This window comes from Dendrobates tinctorius, unplaced genomic scaffold (assembly GCF_039654945.1).
Source record: "Dendrobates tinctorius isolate UK_male_01 unplaced genomic scaffold, ASM3965494v1 ptg000013l, whole genome shotgun sequence".
NCBI lineage: Eukaryota > Metazoa > Chordata > Amphibia > Anura > Dendrobatidae > Dendrobates > Dendrobates tinctorius.
The window spans coordinates 10,049,741-10,071,355 of record NW_027361681.1 but is presented as its reverse complement, the minus strand read 5'-3'; the positions used below and the strand labels follow the sequence as shown (position 1 = coordinate 10,071,355).

Sequence of the window (21,615 nt, the reverse complement as noted above, 5' to 3'; positions counted from 1 at the left end):
GGCACATATATACCAGGATATATATCTATGTAATATCAGGATAGGTTGGGGGGGCATTCCAAATCTTGCACTGGGACCCATGAGACGCCCCGGCGTAATACAGCACAGCAGCACAATTTCCTCCCTCACAGCACACCCCTACACACCCTCACATAGCACCATACCAGTTCCGGACAAGGGGGCTGATTTGCTGTGATGGTCATCTTTCTGAAGTGCAGAGACACGAACATCATGTTATAATCAACAGAAGCAACACAAAATCTCATATAGGAAAGTGGCATTTATACGGCAGCGGTCGCCCCGCGGTCTGATGCAACATGGAAATGCACATCCTGGTAGAAAACTCCCGAACTGACCTCTGTCCTCGCGGCCCATCACATCATTATATCCATAGATTGTTGGTGACACCCGCAGGTGGAGTGGAGGTACTACACCCCATATGGCTTAAATGCTTTAGTGCTTTGTAATCAGTGGGATTGGGGGTTTGTGTAGATTGTTAGGCATCTGCTCTACGTCACTGTAGACAGAGGATGGAGAGGATGGATGTTGCACAGCCGGAAAATCAGGAGTGCTGCAGCTTGTAATCTGTCAGTTTGCAGGAAACATTGGAGCAGTTTACGAGTGGCGTATACGAGGTGACATGCACATCGGTCCGACGGGAGGTGGTAAACTGTCGGCCCCGCTCCACCAGCGTCCTGCTGCACAGGAGTCTCTTCTCATCCATTGAGTCCAGCTGACTATAACAGAACTCCACCAGGGACTGCACCTGATCATGAAGGACTAGCCCTTTATATCGCCTCCGTGCCAAATGGAAGAATGCCTCAAAAAACGCCTGCAAACACATCCCTGCAAAAGGAGAGACAAGGTAAAGATGGGCCCCAGAAGTAGGGGACAAACTGTGTCAATCACTACTGGGAACAAATAACCTGCACATCATTAGGTATATCGCCACCCCTCTGACAAGTCTGCGCTGCATGGACAACAGTATACTGTACAGCATATAATGCAAGTCTGCGCTGCATGGAGAGCAGTCTACAGTACAGCATATAATACAGGTATGCGCTGCATAGAGAACAGTCTACTGCATATAATACAGGTCTGTTCTGTATGGAGAACAGTCTACTGTACAGCATATAATACAGGTCTGTGCTGCATGGAGAGCAGTCTACTGTACAGCATATAATACAAGTCTGCGCTGCATAGAGAACAGTCTACTGCATATAATACAGGTCTGTGCTGCATGGAGAACAGTCTACTGAACAGCATATAATACAGGTCTGTGCTGCATGGAGAGCAGTCTACTGTACAGCATATAATACAAGTCTGCGCTGCATAGAGAACAGTCTACTGTACTGCATATAATACAGGTCTGTGCTGCATGGAGAGCAGTCTACTGTACAGCTTATAATAAAAGTCTGCGCTGCATAGAGAACAGTCTACTGTACTGCATATAATACAGGTCTGTGCTGCATGGAGAACAGTCTACTGTACAGCATATAATACAGGTCTGTGCTGCATGGAGAGCAGTCTACTGTACAGCATAAAATACAAGTCTGTGCTGCATGGAGAGCAGTCTACTGTACAGCATATAATACAGGTCTGTGCTGCATTGGGAGCAGTCAACTGTGCAGCAGATAATACAGGTCTGTGCTGCATGGAGAGCAGTCTACTGTACAGCATACAATACAGGTCTGTGCTGCATGGAGAGCAGTCTACTGTATGGCATATAATACAGGTCTGTGCTGCATTGGGAGCAGTCTACTGTACAGAATATAATGAGCTTATTCTATGGTGGAATTTCATCTTGATACGGAACTGAAAACATCATTTGGATCTTGGAGCACATTTCTGGACTGTCCGGACTTAATCCGTCATTATGTTATTATTTTTTCCTCTATTGATGGACCCCAGCTAAGGACTATGCTGACTACAGGACCACAAGGGGACCATTTTCTTGTTCCTGTTATTTTATTACAGTGCAGCATATAACACAATATATACAGTCCCGGACAATTAAGGGCCTCACAGACCTGTTATTGCTCGATCTTGCGTGGCTGAGCGTCACTTGTCCCTCTAAGAAGCTGGATGAGGCCGCGGGGGTCACGTAGCTAGTTAGCAATAACAATACAGGACGCACCCTGAAGAAGGATTTCCAAAACATACGTCAGGCAGGAGGGGCATCTGATGGTGGTAGCGTGAGTCCAGCAATCACCTCCATTTAGGTAGAAATTTTATTCCTACTTACCTTATGTTTCTTATTGATCTTTATGGCAGTCATCCCTGTCAGCAATACCCCTTATTCAGGAGTGGGATTTTGTGTGTAGGAAAACCACACCCATTTTTAAGCCACACCTATTTTTAAGCCACACCCATTTACACACACCTTTCCCTCAAGCATATACAAATAGGGGCGCAGTCAATCACTTGAAAAAAAATAAATTGGAATGGGATCAGAACAGTGCAAATTGTGGCCAGCGGATCTACTGACCCGAGTGTGACAGCTGCATATATTTCTATGCAGATGTCTCACTTGACTGACCGGCTGGGCAGGCTGTACCATATATAGCATCACATAGTGACATCACACAGCATTATGTGCCATATATAGCATCACATAGTGACATCACACAGCATTATGTGCCATATATAGCATCATATAGTGACATCACACAGCATTATGTGCCATATATAGCATCATATAGTGACATCACACAGCATTATGTGCCATATATAGCATATAGTGACATCACACAGCATTATGTGCCATATATAGCATCATATAGTGACATCACACAGCATTATGTGCCATATATAGCATCACATAGTGACATCACACAGCATTATGTGCCATATATAGCATCACATAGTGACATCACACAGCATTATGTGCCATATACAGCATCACATAGTGACATCACACAGCATTATGTGCCACATATAGCATCACATAGTGACATCACACAGCATTATGTGCCATATAAAGCATCACATAGTGACTTCACACAGCGTTATGTGCCATATATAGCATCATATAGTGACATCACACAGCATTATGTGCCATATATAGCATCATATAGTGACATCACACAGCATTATGTGCCATATATAGCATCACATAGTGACATCACACAGCACTATGTGCCATATATAGCATCATATAGTGACATCACACAGCATTATGTGCCATATATAGCATCATATAGTGACATCACACAGCATTATGTGCCATATGTAGCATCACATAGTGACATCACACAGCATTATGTGCCATATATAGCATCACATAGTGACATCACACAGCATTATGTGCCATATATAGCATCATATAGTGACATCACACAGCATTATGTGCCATATAAAGCATCATATAGTGACTTCACACAGCGTTATGTGCCATATATAGCATCATAGTGACATCACACAGCATTATGTGCATATATAACATCACATAGTGACATCACACAGCATTATGTGCCATATATATCATCACATAGTGACATCACACAGCATTATGTGCCATATATAGCATCATATAGTGACATCACACAGCATTATGTGCCATATAGAGCATCACATAGTGACATCACACAGCATTATGTGCCATATATAGCATCATATAGTGACATCACACAGCATTATGTGCCATATATAGCATTACATAGTGACACCACACATCATTATGTGCCATATAAAGCATATAGTGACTTCACACAGCGTTATGTGCCATATATAGCATCATAGTGACATCACACAGCATTATGTGCATATATAGCATCACATAGTGACATCACACAACATTATGTGCATATATAGCATCACATAGTGACATCACACAACATTATGTGCATATATAGCATCACATAGTGACATCACACAGCGTTATGTGCCAGATACAGCATCATATAGTGACTTCACACAGCATTATGTGCCATATATAGCATCACATAGTGACATCACACAGCATTATGTGCTATATATAGCATCACATAGTGACATCACACAGCATAATGTGCCAGATACAGCATCATATAGTGACATCACACAGCATTATGTGCCAGATACAGCATCATATAGTGACATCACACAGCATTATGTGCCATATATAGCATCATATAGTGACATCACACAGCATTATGTGCCATATATAGCATCATATAGAGACATCACAGAGCATTATGTTCCATATATAGCAAAATATAGTGACATCACACAGCATTATGTGCCATATATAGCATCATATAGTGACATCACACAGCATTATGTGCCATATATAGCATCACATAGTGACATCACACAGCATTATGTGCCATATATAGCATCATAGTGACATCACACAGCATTATGTGCCATATATACCGTCACATAGTGACATCACAGCATTATGTGCCATATAAAGCATCATATAGTGACTTCACACAGCGTTATGTGCCATATATAGCATCATAGTGACATCACACAGCATTATGTGCATATATAGCATCACATAGTGACATCACACAGCATTATGTGCCATATATATCATTACATAGTGACATCACACAGCATTATGTGCCATATATAGCATCATATAGTGACATCACACAGCATTATGTGCCATATATAGCATCACATAGTGACATCACACAGCATTATGTGCCATATATAGCATCATATAGTGACATCACACAGCATTATGTGCCATATATAGCATTACATAGTGACACCACACAGCATTATGTGCCATATAAAGCATAAGCCGGATTACTTACCGGTAATGCTCTTTTAATGAGTCCACGACAGCACCCACTTGGAGAGAGGGATCCGCCCATAGGAACAGGAAACCTACAGAGATAAAAGAGGGCGGTCCGCCTCTCCCCCTCAGTTGGATTTCAGAGTACCAGGAGGACCGCCAATTATTAGGCCATTTTATTGTCCAATATTCTAATTTTATTAACTTTACAACTAAGAAGGTGTATATACATAATGTTAACTTCTAGGGAGGGTTAGTGAACGGGTGCTGTCGTGGACTCATTAAAAGAGCATTACCGGTAAGTAATCCGGCTTTTTACTCTTCGCCACGACAGCACCCACTTGGAGAGACTTTCAGAGACCTTCACCTGGGAGGGACCACCGTGCCGAGGACAGCTCTACCAAAGGCTAGGTCAGATGAGCATGATAAATCAAGCCTATAGTGATTATAAAAGGTAGAGGGTGTAGACCAGGTTGCCGCCTTACATATAGATTCGATTGCGACGTCTCCCCTTTCTGCCCAAGAGGAAGCCATAGCTCTGGCGGAATGTGCTTTGATACCCTCCGGAGGATTTTCATTGCTCTCGGAATATGCCAGACTGATCGCGTCTCTGATCCACCGAGACAGAGTACCTCTTGTGACTTCATATCCCTTCTTTTGGCCCTGGAAGGAAACAAACAGAGCCCTACTCTTCCTCCAGCTGCTAGACCTCTCAATGTATTGTAACACAGCTCTTCTAACGTCTAGTGTATGGAACTTTTCTTCCTCTGGAGAAGAAGGGTTACTAAAAAATGAAGAGAGGTGGATCTCTTGCGATCTATGAAACTTCCCTGCTACCTTTGGCAAGTATGAGGGGTCTGGTTTTAATATTAGCTGATCCTGAAATGTCAACAGAAAAGGAGGTTCTATTGAGAGTGCTTGTATGTCGCTAACTCTTCTGGCTGAGGTTAGTGCAACTAGCAGTACCGTTTTGAAGGATAGGTGTTTAAGGGATATTGAGTCTAATGGTTCAAAGGGAGGACGTGTTAGAGCCTCCAGAACCAGGTTTAAGTCCCAAGGAGGAACTCTAGGTATGTGCATTGGCTCGCTCCGTTCACAGGCCGAGATGAATCTGCCTATCCATCTATTGCCTGCCACGTTATAACTATAGAGGGCCCCTAGAGCCGATACCTGGACTTTTAGTGTATTAACAGTTAGGCCTAATTCCTTTCCTCTCTGTAGGAACTCTAGGATCGCTGTGATTGGAATTTCTCCAGAATCAGGGCCTGTGTGTGATTCTAGGAATTTTCTCCATAGTCTGGTGTAAATTTTTGTCGTTGCCACTTTCCGACTTAGTAGGAGTGTACTGACTAATCCCTCCGAGAATCCCCTTGATCTCAACATTTCCCTTTCAAGTTCCAGGCCGTCAAGTGGAGATTGTCCACTTGAGGATGGAAGAATGGCCCCTGAGAGAGGAGCCTGGGGGTTGAAGGGAGCACCCACGGGTCTGTCACTGACATTGCTTGCAGGCATGAAAACCATGGCCTTCTGGGCCAGAATGGTGCTATTAAGATTATCCGTGCTTCTTCTGCTCTGATCTTCCTGATTACCTGTGGTAGTAGTATAATTGGTGGAAAAGCATATGCCAGTTTGAATTGCCACAGGGCCTGGAGTGCATCCAGAATTTCCGGATTGTCTGTTATATTTAGAGAAGAGAACCTTCGCACCTGCCTTTTTTCTCTGGTGGCGAAGAGATCTATTTGGGGTAGACCCCATAGCGACACGATGCGTGTGAATATCCCCCGGTCTAGACACCACTCTCCTTGTCGCAGTGTATGGCGGCTTAGAAAATCTGCCTGGACATTGTCTCTTCCCCTTATGTGGAGGGCTGAAAGAGACAAAAAATGTTTTTCTGCTAGGGATAAAATCCTTCTTGCGGAAGACATTAAGATGACTGATCGAGTTCCGCCTTGTCTGCTCAGATACGCGACTACTGTGGTGTTGTCCGAAAGGATTCTTACGTTTTCCCCTTGCAACTGTGGAAGAAAATGACAAATTGCATGATAGACTGCTTTCAGTTCTTTTAAATTTGACGAATCCTTATCTTCGCCTATATCCCATAGGCCTTGGGCAAAAATATTCCCCATATGGGCTCCCCATCCTGTGGGGCTAGCGTCCGTGATAATTATACGGGAGGGTGTTATAACCCAACGTACTCCCCCCGCTAGGTTATCGTCCGTTAGCCACCATGCAAGGGAGGTTAGGACTCCCTGGGATAGCGTGATTTTCTTTGTCAGATTCCCCCGGACACGAGATTCCTCTATGAGAATTTGGTGTTGTAGCTTCCTCGTGTGGAACTGGGCCCACCGAACTGCCGGGATGCAATCCGTGAGGGATCCCAGAAGGGACATTGCTTCCCTTAAGGACATGTATGGTCGATCTATTGCTATCCTAGCCTTCTTTTTAATTGCTGAAATTTTTACCTGTGGCAGCAGACACTTTTGGTATATGGAGTCTAGCTCGAGACCCAGGAAGGATTGGATAGACTGCGGCTCGATTCTGGACTTCTTGAAGTTTATTATCCACCCTAGGGCCTGTAGGGACAAGATTGTATCAGCAACTCGCTCATTACATTGTCGAATTGAATTCCCTACTATCAAGAAATCATCCAGATAGGGTACTATTAGTGTATCTTTCTGGCGTAAAAAAGCCATCACTTCCAGCATCACCTTTGTAAATACTCGTGGTGCGATGGAAATGCCGAATGGCATGGCTGTGAACTGGAGATGTTGTATTTTGCCATCGAGGAGGACCGCCACTCTGAGGTATTTCTGATATCTGTAATGGATGGGAATATGATAATAAGCGTCCTTCAGATCCAAGCCTGCCATCATACAATTGGGGAAGAGAAGTTTAATCGTGGATCTTATGGATTCCATCTTAAATTTATGATTTATTATAAATGAATTTAATTTCTTTAGGTTGATTATCGTCCGGAATGATCCGTCTGGTTTAGATATCAGAAAGAGAGGGGAGTAAAATCCACTCCCTTCCTGCCCTTTAGGAACCTGGACCAAAACTTTTTTGTTCAGTAGGTTCCAAATTTCAGCTTCCAGGGCCTGCTGTTGGACCGGTGAGCTGAAGGATGTTATAATTAATGAATTACTGGGTACATGATGAAATTTTATCTTTAACCCTTCTTTAATAATGCCCAGAACCCAAGGGCTAGCCGTAATTTTCTCCCATTCTCGAAGAAAATTTTTTAGCCTTCCTCCTACTGGAGGGATTGGTTCCTCAGTTCCTGTCCCTGCGGAAGGAGGATCCCCTAAACATGGCACCTTTGCCTTTTCCTTCCTTTGTGGTCCAGCGGTTTTGATTTTCTGCTGTTCTTCCCCGACCAAACGGTCTTCTCCTAAACGCCCTCCTATAGAATGGGAGAGGAGGGTTAGGGAATCCTTTTTTCCTTTCTTTTGCCTTCCTAAGGATTTCATCTAAGGCTTTCCCGAATAAGAACTCACCCTCGCAAGGAATGGTACACAGCTTTGTTTTGGACTGGGTGTCACCTCTCCAGCTTTTAAGCCATAGGCTACGTCTGGCGTTATTAGCCAATCCTGCTGTTCTGGCTGCCATGCGTAAGGAATCCGCAGAGGCATCTGCTATATATGCTGCTGCGCCACGGATTAGTGGTATGGCGGCACGTAGCATGTCTCTGGAGATCTTCTGGTCTATCTGCTGGTCTAATTGATCGATCCAGACTAGCATAGAACGAGCTGTGCATGTACTGGCTATTGCCGGTTTAAACGTACCGGTAGCCGCCTCCCATGCCCTTTTTAAAGCAGCGTCTGCCTTGCGGTCAAGAGGGTCTTTTAGCACCCCTGTGTCCTCTACCGGTAGGATCGTTTGCTTTGAGGCGGAGGCCACTGCTGCGTCCACCTTCGGGACCTTACCCCATGTCGACAAGTCTTCGTCGTTAAAGGGGTACCTTCTCTTTGAGGTTGAGGGCAGATATCCTCTCTGGTCCTGTCTCTCCCATTCCTTCTTAACCAGAGCTTTTATTGCTGGAATGACCGGAAAAACTCTCCTTTCCCTATCCGTGAGCCCCGCAAACATAATTTCCTGAGTCGTTTGTGTCTGTGCATCCCATTGTATTCCTTACTGATTTAACTAAATTATCCATATTATCTAAAGGAAAACAGCAACGGCTCTCCATCTCTGAGCAGGATGCTGATGTGGATGCATTGGAATCATCTGAGGCTATTTCGCCCTCATCGGTGTCTACGGCCCCTGATGGCTTAGTAGTTTCGATACTAGTAGGCCTGCTAGACTGGTTTAAGGCCTGTAGTTCTTCTCTAATTATGGCCCTTATATCAACGGCTGATGTTGATGTCTTTTTCGCCGTTTCGTTAACGCATCTTTTGCACAGTCTTTTTGTGTAAGAGTCCGGTAGTGGACATGTACACAGGGCACATTCTTTATTTTTTGACTTTTCCTTCCTCTTAGTCTGAGATGGAGACATTATGACGGAGGAGAGAGGGAGAGAGAGAGAGAGAGACATATCATCAGCTTGATAGGCAGAGCGACGTCCACTCACCCAGAGAAGCTGTAGGTACCGGCTCAGGAGGCTGAGAAGGAGGCTTGTTAGCGTGGCTTCTGTGGCTACGATCCGAGGAACCTCGTCTTGCGTGGTCCTTGGCTGCTGCTGCATCGCCTGCCTGGGGATGCGTGTCCTGCCTTGGTGAAGACATGATTGCACGCCGCATACTTTTGCCCCCGGCCTTTTGTAAGCCCCTTCATACATGGTACCTCCCCCTCCAGGTGCGCCTATCTGCGGCTTATTAGTATGCGCTTCAGCGCTCCTCTAGCCGCCGCTCAGCTAGTAAAATCATCATCGTTATTTTATTATTTTTTTTTTCCTCTTCCTCTCTGGAGGGGGCGGGGAGCGCCTGCGTCTGTGGCGCCGCCCAGCCGCGCATGCGCTGTGAGCCGAGGAGCCTCCGGTGACCCGGAAGCTCCTCCTTACCACTTCCTGCCGCGCTGTATGAGCGTTCTCCTGGACGCTGAAGCCCCTCAGGAACGCCGGAGGCTGCCGTTTTCTCCGGTTCCTGCGCCCCCACATGGACCGGAATAGATCTCCTGCCGGTGTCATGTTATCTTCAGAAGAACACCGGTCGGCGCCACCCGGTACCGGTGTTTCTGGCTCGTAGTATATCCCAGCCGAGGAGGGAGCCGGATTCCAGCACTCCCCCGTCGCTGCCTCTGGACCGGAACCCCTGCCGTTCTCGCAGCAACTGCACAGGCGGTTCCTTGGCCCAGGTAAGACTGTAGTGTATCCTGCGAATCCCCTTAGGAACAGGAAACCAACTGAGGGGGAGAGGCGGACCGCCCTCTTTTATCTCTGTAGGTTTCCTGTTCCTATGGGCGGATCCCTCTCTCTAAGTGGGTGCTGTCGTGGCGAAGAGTAAAATAGTGACTTCACACAGCCTTATGTGCCATATATAGCATCATAGTAACATCACACAGCATTTTGTGCATATATAGCATCACATAGTGACATCACACAACATTATGTGCATATATAGCATCACATAGTGACATCACACATCGTTATGTGCCAGATACAGCATCATATAGTGACTTCACACAGCATTATGTGCCATATATAGCATCACATAGTGACATCACACAGGATTATGTGTTATATATAGCATCACATAGTGACATCACACAGCATAATGTGCCAGATACAGCATCATATAGTGACATCACACAGCATTATGTGCCATATATAGCATCATATAGTGACATCACACAGCATTATGTGCCATAAAAAGCATCATATAGTGACATCACAGAGCATTATGTGCCATATATAGCAAAATATAGTGACATCACACAGCATTATGTGCCATATATAGCATCATATAGTGACATCACACAGCATTATATGCCATATATAGCATCACATAGTGACATCACACAGCATTATGTGCCATATATAGCATCATAGTGACATCACACAGCATTATGTGCCATATATGCCGTCACATAGTGACATCACACACCATTATGTGCCATATAAAGCATCATATAGTGACTTCACACAGCGTTATGTGCCATATATAGCATCATAGTGACATCACACAGCATTATGTGCATATATAGCATCACATAGTGACATCACACAGCATTATGTGCCATATATATCATCACATAGTGACATCACACAGCATTATGTGCCATATATAGCATATAGTGACATCACTCAGCATTATGTGCCATATATAGCATCACATAGTGACATCACACAGCATTATTTGCCATATATAGCATCATATAGTGACATCACACAGCATTATGTGCCATATATAGCATTACATAGTGACACCACACAGCATTATGTGCCATATAAAGCATATAGTGACTTCACACAGCCTTATGTGCCATATATAGCATCATAGTGACATCACACAGCATTATGTGCATATATAGCATCACATAGTGACATCACACAACATTATGTGCATATATAGCATCACATAGTGACATCACACAGCGTTATGTGTCAGATACAGCATCATATAGTGACTTCACACAGCATTATGTGCCATATATAGCATCACATAGTGACATCACACAGCATTATGTGCTATATATAGCATCACATAGTGACATCACACAGCATAATGTGCCAGATACAGCATCATATAGTGACATCACACAGCATTATGTGCCATATATAGCATCACATAGTGACATCACACAGCATTATGTGCCATATATAGCATCATATAGTGACATCACACAGCATTATGTGCCATATATAGCATTACATAGTGACACCACACAGCATTATGTGCCATATAAAGCATATAGTGACTTCACACAGCCTTATGTGCCATATATAGCATCATAGTGACATCACACAGCATTATGTGCATATATAGCATCACATAGTGACATCACACATTATGTGCATATATAGCATCACAAAGTGACATCACACAGCGTTATGTGCCAGATACAGCATCATATAGTGACTTCACACAGCATTATGTGCCATATATAGCATCACATAGTGACATCACACAGCATTATGTGCTATATATAGCATCACATAGTGACATCACACAGCATAATGTGCCAGATACAGCATCATATAGTGACATCACACAGCATTATGTGCCAGATACAGCATCATATAGTGACATCACACAGCATTATGTGCCATATATAGCATCATATAGTGACATCACACAGCATTATGTGCCATATATAGCATCATATAGTGACATCACAGAGCATTATGTGCCATATATAGCAAAATATAGTGACATCACACAGCATTATGTGCCATATATAGCATCATATAGTGACATCACACAGCATTATGTGCCATATATAGCATCACATAGTGACATCACACATCATTATGTGCCATATATAGCATCATAGTGACATCACACAGCATTATGTGCCATATATACCGTCACATAGTGACATCACACAGCATTATGTGCCATACATAGCATCATATAGTGACATCACACAGCATTATGTGCCATATATAGCATCATATACTGACCTCATACAGCATTATGTGCCATATATAGCATCACATAGTGACATCACACAGCATTATGGGCCATATAAAGCATCATATAGTGACTTCACACAGCATTATGTGCCAGATACAGCATCATATAGTGACATCACACAGCATTATGTGCCATATATAGCATCAGATAGTGACATCACATAGCATTATGTGCCATATAAAGCATCATATAGAGACTTCACACAGCATTATGTGCCAGATACAGCATCATATAGTGACATCACACAGCATTATGTGCCATATATAGTATCACATAGTGACATCACACAGCATTATGTGCCATATAAAGCATCATATAGTGACTTCACACAGCATTATGTGCCAGATACCGGATCATATAGTGACATCACACAGCATTATGTGCCATATATAGCATCACACAGTGACATCATACAGCATTATGTGCCATATAAAGCATCATATAGTGACTTCACACAGCATTATTTGCCAGATACAGCATCATATAGTGACATCACACAGCATTGTGTCATATATAGCATCATATAGTGACATCACAGAGCATTATGTGCCATATATAGCATCATATAGTGACACCACACAGCATTATGTGCCATATATAGCATCATATAGTGACATCACACAGCATTATGTGCCATATATAGCATCATATAGTGACATCACACAGCATTATGTGCCATATATAGCATCACATAGTGACATCACACAGCATTATGTGCCATATAAAGCATCATATAATGACTTCACACAGCATTATGTGCCAGATACAGCATCATATAGTGACTTCACACAGCATTATTTGCCAGATACAGCATCATATAGTGACATCACACAGCATTATGTGCCATATATAGCATCATATAGTGACATCACAGAGCATTATGTGCCATATATAGCATCATATAGTGACACCACACAGCATTATGTGCCATATATAGCATCATATAGTGACATCACACAGCATTATGTGCCATATATAGCATCACATAGTGACATCACACAGCATTATGTGCCATATAAAGCATCATATAATGACTTCACACAGCATTATGTGCCAGATACAGCATCATATAGTGACATCACACAGCATTATGTGCCATATAAAGCATCATATAGTGACTTCACACAGCATTATGTGCCAGATACAGCATCATATAGTGACATCACACAGCATTATGTGCCATATAAAGCATCATATAGTGACTTCACACAGCATTATGTGCCAGATACAGCATCATATAGTGACATCACACAGCATTATGTGCCATATAAAGCATCATATAGTGACTTCACACAGCATTATGTGCCAGATACAGCATCATATAGTGACATCACACAGCATTATGTGCCATATAAAGCATCATATAGTGACTTCACACAGCATTATTTGCCAGATACAGCATCATATAGTGACATCACACAGCATTGTGTCATATATAGCATCATATAGTGACATCACACAGCACTATGTGCCATATATAGTATCACATAGTGACATCACACAGCATTATGTGCCATATAAAGCATCATATTATGACTTCACACAGCATTATGTGCCAGATACAGCATCACATAGTGACAGCACACAGGATTATGTGCCAGATACCGCATCACATAGTGACATCACACAGCATTATGTGCCATATAAAGCATCATATAGTGACTTCACACAGCATTATGTGCCAGATACAGCATCATATAGTGACATCCCACAGCATTATGTGCCATATATAGCATCATATAAGTGACATCACACAGCATTATGTGCCATATATAGCATCATATAGTGACATCACACAGCATTATGTGCCAGATACAGCATCATAGTGACATCACACAGCATTATGTGCCATATATATCATATAGTGACATCACACAGAATTATGTGCCATATAAAGCATCATATAGTGACATCACACAGCATTATGTGCCATATATATCATATAGTGACATCACACAGCATTATGTGCCATATATAGCATCACATAGTGACATCACACAGCATTATGTGCCAGATACAGCATCATATAGTGACATCACACAGCATTATGTGCCATATATAGCATCACATAGTAACATCACACAGCATTATGTGCCATATATAGCATCACATAGTGACATCACACAGCATTATGTGCCAGATACAGCATCATATAGTGACATCACACAGCATTATGTGCCATATATAGAATCACATAGTGACATCACACAGCATTATGTGCCAGATCCAGCATCATATAGTGACATCACACAGCATTATGTGCCATATAGCATCACATAGTGACATCACACAGCATTGTGCCATAAAAAGCATCATATAGTGACTTCACACAGCATTATGTGCCATATATAGCATCACATAGAGACATCACACAGCATTATGTGCCATATATAGCATCATATTGTGACTTCACACAGCATTATGTGCCAGATACAGCATCATACAGTGACATCACACAGCATTATGTGCCATATATAGCATCACATAGTGACATCATACAGCATTATGTGCCAGATACAGCATCATAGTGACATCACACAGCATTATGTGCCATATATAGCATCACATAGTGACATCACACAGCATTGTGCCATATATAGCATCACATAGAGACAACACACAGCATTATGTGCCAAACACAGCATCATATAGTGACATCACACAGCATTTTGTGTCATATATAGCATCACAGTGACATCACAAAGCATTATGTGCCATATATAGCATCACATAGTGACATCACACAGCGTTATGTGCCAAATACAGCATCATATAGTGACTTCACACAGCGTTATGTGCCAGATAAAGCATCATATAGTGACATCACACAGCGCTACGTGCCATATATAGCATCATATAGTGACTTCACACACCATTATGTGCCATAAATAGCATCACATAGTGACATCACACAGCATTATGTGCCATATAAAGCATCATATAGTGACATTACACAGCTTTATGTGCCATATATAGCATCACATAGTGACATCACACAGCATTTTGTGCCATATATAGCATCACATAGAGACATCACACAGCATTATGTGCCATATATAGCATTACATATTGACATCACACAGCATTATGTGCCATATATAGCATCACATAGTGACATCACACAGCATTATGTGCCAAACACAGCATCATATAGTGACATCACACAGCATTGTGTCATATATAGCATCACATTGACATCACACAGCATTGTGTGTCATATATAGCATCACAGTGACATCACACAGCGCTATGTGCCATATATAGCATCACATAGTGACTTCACACAGCGTTATGTGCCATATATAGCATCACATAGTGACTTCACACACCATTATGTGCCATAAATAGCATCACATATTGACATCACACAGCATTGTGTGCCATATAAAGCATCATATAGTGACATCACACAGCTTTATGTGCCATATATAGCATCACATAGTGACATCACACAGCATTTTGTGCCATATATAGCATCACATAGAGACATCACACAGCATTATGTGCCATATATAGCATCACATAGTGACATCACACAGCATTATGTGCCATATATAGCATCACATAGAGACATCACACAGCATTATGTGCCATATATAGCATTACATAGTGACATCACACAGCATTATGTGCCATATATAGCACAACATAGTGACATCACACAGCATTATGTGCCATATATAGCATCACATAGTGACATCACACAGCATTATGTGCCACATATAGCATCATAGAGTGACTTCACACAGCATTATGTGCCAGATACAGCATCATATAGTGACATCAAACAGCATTATGTGCCATATATAGCATCACATAGAGACATCACACAGCATTATGTGCCAAACACAGCATCATATAGTGACTTCACACAGCGTTATGTGCCATATATAGCATCACATAGTGACATCATACAACATTATGTGCCAGATACAGCATCATATAGTGACATCACACAGCGCTACGTGCCATATATAGCATCACATAGTGACATCACAAAGCATTATGTGCCATATATAGCATTACATAGTGACATCACACAGCGTTATGTGCCAAATACAGCATCATATAGTGACTTCACACAGCGTTATGTGCCAAATACAGCATCATATAGTGACTTCACACAGCGTTATGTGCCAAATACAGCATCATAAAGTGACTTCACACACCATTATGTGCCATAAATAGCATCACATAGTGACATCACACAGCATTATGTGCCATATAAAGCATCATATAGTGACATCACACAGCTTTATGTGCCATATATAGCATCACATAGTGACATCACACAGCATTTTGTGCCATATATAGCATCACATAGAGACATCACACAGCATTATGTGCCATATATAGCATTACATATTGACATCACACAGCATTATGTGCCATATATAGCATCACATAGTGACATCACACAGCATTATGTGCCAGATACAGCATCTTATTGACATCACACAGCATTATGTGCCATATATAGCATCACATAGTGACATCACACAGCATTATGTGCCAGATACAGCATCATATAGTCACATCACACAGCATTATGTGCCATATATAGCATCACATAGTGACATCACACAGCATTATGTGCCATATATAGCATCATACAGTGACATCACACAGCATTATGTGCCATATATATCATATAGTGACATCACACAGCATTATGTGCCATATAAAGCATCATATAGTGACATCACACAGCATTATGTGCCATATCTAGCATCACATAGAGACATCACACAGCATTATGTGCCATATATATCATCACATAGTGACATCACACAGCATTATATGCCATATATGGCATCATATAGTGACTTCGCAAAGCATTATGTGCCAGATACAGCATCTTAGTGACATCACATAGCATTATGTGCCATATATAGCATCACATAGTGACATCACACAGCATTATGTGCCAGATACAGCATCATATAGTCACATCACACAGCATTATGTGCCATATATAGCATCACATAGTGACATCACACAGCATTATGTGCCATATATAGCATCATACAGTGACATCACACAGCATTATGTGCCATATATATCATATAGTGACATCACACAGCATTATGTGCCATATAGAGCATCATATAGAGACATCACAAAGCATTATGTGCCAAATATATCATATAGTGACATCACACAGCATTATGTGCCATATATAGCATCACATAGTAACATCACACAGCATTATGTGCCAGATACAGCATCATATAGTGACATCACACAGCATTATGTGCCATATATAGCATCACATAGTGACATCACACAGCATTATGTGCCAGATACAGCATCATATAGTGACTTCACACAGCATTATGTGCCATATCTAGCATCACATAGAGACATCACACAGCATTATGTGCCATATATATCATCACATAGTGACATCACACAGCATTATGTGCCATATATAGCATCATATAGTGACTTCGCACAGCATTATGTGCCAGATACAGCATCATAGTGACATCACACAGCATTATGTGCCATATATAGCATCACATAGTGACATCACACAGCATTATGTGCCATATAAAGCATCATATAGTGACTTCACACAGCATTATGTGCCAGATACAGCATCATATAGTGACATCACACAGCATTATGTGCTATATATAGCATCACATAGTGACATCACACAGCATTATGTGCCAGATCCAGCATCATATAGTGACATCACACAGCATTATGTGCCATATAGCATCACATAGTGACATCACACAGCATTGTGCCATAAAAAGCATCATATAGTGACTTCACACAGCATTATGTGCCATATATAGCATCACATAGAGACATCACACAGCATTATGTGCCAGATACAGCATCATACAGTGACATCACACAGCATTATGTGCCATATATAGCATCATATTGTGACTTCACACAGCATTATGTGCCAGATACAGCATCATACAGTGACATCACACAGCATTATGTGCCATATATAGCATCACATAGTGACATCATACAACATTATGTGCCAGATACAGCATCATAGTGACATCACACAGCATTATGTGCCATATATAGCATCACATAGTGACATCACACAGCATTATGTGCCATATATAGCATCACATAGAGACATCACACAGCATTATGTGCCAAACACAGCATCATATAGTGACTTCACACAGCGTTATGTGCCATGTATAGCATCACATAGTGACATCATACAACACTATATGCCAGATACAGCATCATAGTGACATCACACAGCATTGTGTGTCATATATAGCATCACAGTGACATCACAAAGCATTATGTGCCATATATAGCATTCCATAGTGACATCACACAGCGTTATGTGCCAAACACAGCATCATATAGTGACTTCACACAGCGTTATGTGCCAGATACAGCATCATATAGTGACATCACACAGCGCTACGTGCCATATATAGCATCACATAGTGACATCACAAAGCATTATGTGCCATATATAGCATTACATAGTGACATCACACAGCGTTATGTGCCAAATACAGCATCTTAGTGACATCACACAGCATTTTGTGCCAGATACAGCATCATATAGTCACATCACACAGCATTATGTGCCATATATAGCATCACATAGTGACATCACACAGCATTATGTGCCATATATAGCATCATACAGTGACATCACACAGCATTATGTGCCATATATATCATATAGTGACATCACACAGCATTATGTGCCATATACAGCATCATATAGTGACATCACACAGCATTATGTGCCATATCTAGCATCACATAGAGACATCACACAGCATTATGTGCCATATATATCATCACATAGTGACATCACACAGCATTATGTGCCATATATAGCATCATATAGTGACTTCGCAAAGCATTATGTGCCAGATACAGCATCTTAGTGACATCACACAGCATTATGTGCCATATATAGCATCACATAGTGACATCACACAGCATTATGTGCCAGATACAGCATCATATAGTCACATCACACAGCATTATGTGCCATATATAGCATCACATAGTGACATCACACAGCATTATGTGCCATATATAGCATCATACAGTGACATCACACAGCATTATGTGCCATATATATCATATAGTGACATCACACAGCATTATGTGCCATATAAAGCATAATATAGTGACATCACACAGCATTATGTGCCAAATATATCATATAGTGACATCACACAGCATTATGTGCCATATATAGCATCACATAGTAACATCACACAGCATTATGTGCCATATATAGCATCACATAGTAACATCACACAGCATTATGTGCCATATATAGCATCACATAGTGACATCACACAGCATTATGTGCCAGATACAGCATCATATAGTGACATCACACAGCATTATGTGCCATATATAGCATCACATAGTGACATCACACAGCATTATGTGCCAGATACACCATCATATAGTGACTACACAGCATTATGTGCCATATCTAGCATCACATAGAGACATCACACAGCATTATGTGCCATATATATCATCACATAGTGACATCACACAGCATTATGTGCCATATATAGCATCATATAGTGACTTCGCACAGCATTATGTGCCAGATACAGCATCATAGTGACATCACACAGCATTATGTGCCGTATATAGCATCACATAGTGACATCACACAGCATTATGTGCCATATAAAGCATCATATAGTGACTTCACACAGCATTATGTGCCATATAAAGCATCACATAGTGACATCACACAGCATTGTGCCATAAAAAGCATCATATAGTGACTTCACACAGCATTATGTGCCATATATAGCATCACATAGAGACATCACACAGCATTATGTGCCAGATACAGCATCATACAGTGACATCACACAGCATTATGTGCCATATATAGCATCATATTGTGACTTCACACAGCATTATGTGCCAGATACAGCATCATACAGTGACATCACACAGCATTATGTGCCATATATAGCATCATATGACATCATACAGCATTATGTGCCATATATAGCATCATATAGTGACATCACACAGCATTATGTGCCAGATACAGCATCATATAGTGACAACACACAGCATTATGTGCCAGATACAGCATCATATAGTGACATCACACAGCATTGTGTGTCATATATAGCATCATATAGTGACATCACACAGCATTATGTGCCATATATAGTATCACATAGTGACATCACACAGTATTATGTGCCATATAAAGCATCATATAGTGACTTCACACAGCATTATGTGCCAGATACCGCATCATTTAATGACATCACACAGCATTATGTGCCATATATAGCATCACATAGTGACATCACATAGCATTATGTGCCATATAAAGCATCATATAGTGACTTCACACAGCATTATGTGCCAGATACAGCATCATATAGAGACATCACACATGTGCCATATATAGCATCATATAGTGACATCACACAGCATTATGTGCCGTATAAAGCATCATATAGTGACTTCACACAGCATTATGTGCCAGATACAGCATCATATAGTGACATCACACAGCGTTATGTGCCATATATAGCATCATAGTGACATCACACAGAGTTATGTGCCATTTAGAGCACCATATAGTGATATCACACAGCATTATGTGCCATATATAGCATCATAGTGACATCACACAGCATTATGTGCCATATATAGCATCACATAGTGACATCACACAGCAGTATGTGCCATATATAGCATCACAGTGACATCACACAGTATTATGTGCCATATATAGCATCACATAGTGACATCACACAGCATTATGTGCCATATATAGCATCACATAGTGACATCACACAGCATTATGTGCCATATATAGCATCACATAGTGACATCACACAGCGTTATGTGCCATATATAGCATCACATAGTGACATCACACAGCATTATGTGCCATATATAGCATCACATAGTGACATCACACAGCATTATGTGCCATATATAGCATCATAGAGTGACATCACACAGCATTATGTGCCATTTAGAGCACCATATAGTGACATCACACAGCATTATGTGCCATATATAGCATCATATAGTGACATCACACAGCGTTAGGTGCCATTTATAGCATCACATCGTGACATCACACAGCATTATGTGTCATATATAGCATCATAGTGACATCACTCAGCATTATGTGCCATATACTGTATAGCATCACATAGTGACATCACACAGCATTATGTGCCATATATATCATCACACAGTGACATCACACAGCATTATGTGCCATATATAGCATCATATAGTGACATCACACAGCGTTATGTGCCATATATAGCATTCATAGTAACA

At 41.5% G+C, this 21,615-nt stretch overlaps 1 protein-coding gene across 2 annotated transcripts in view; it reads right to left on the bottom strand.

The window, feature by feature from the left end:
• Positions 1-262: 262 nt before the first annotated feature.
• Positions 263-21,615, bottom strand: part of TTLL11 (tubulin tyrosine ligase like 11) — a 106,457-nt gene continuing 85,104 nt past the window's right edge. The window contains exon 9 of one of the 2 annotated variants that reach the window (XM_073558725.1): positions 263-846. In XM_073558725.1, coding sequence (XP_073414826.1) covers positions 563-846 — 284 coding nt within the window. In that variant the 3' untranslated portion in view covers positions 263-562. The remainder of the gene's footprint in view (positions 847-21,615) is intronic. The other variant, XM_073558733.1, reaches the window with a different exon arrangement.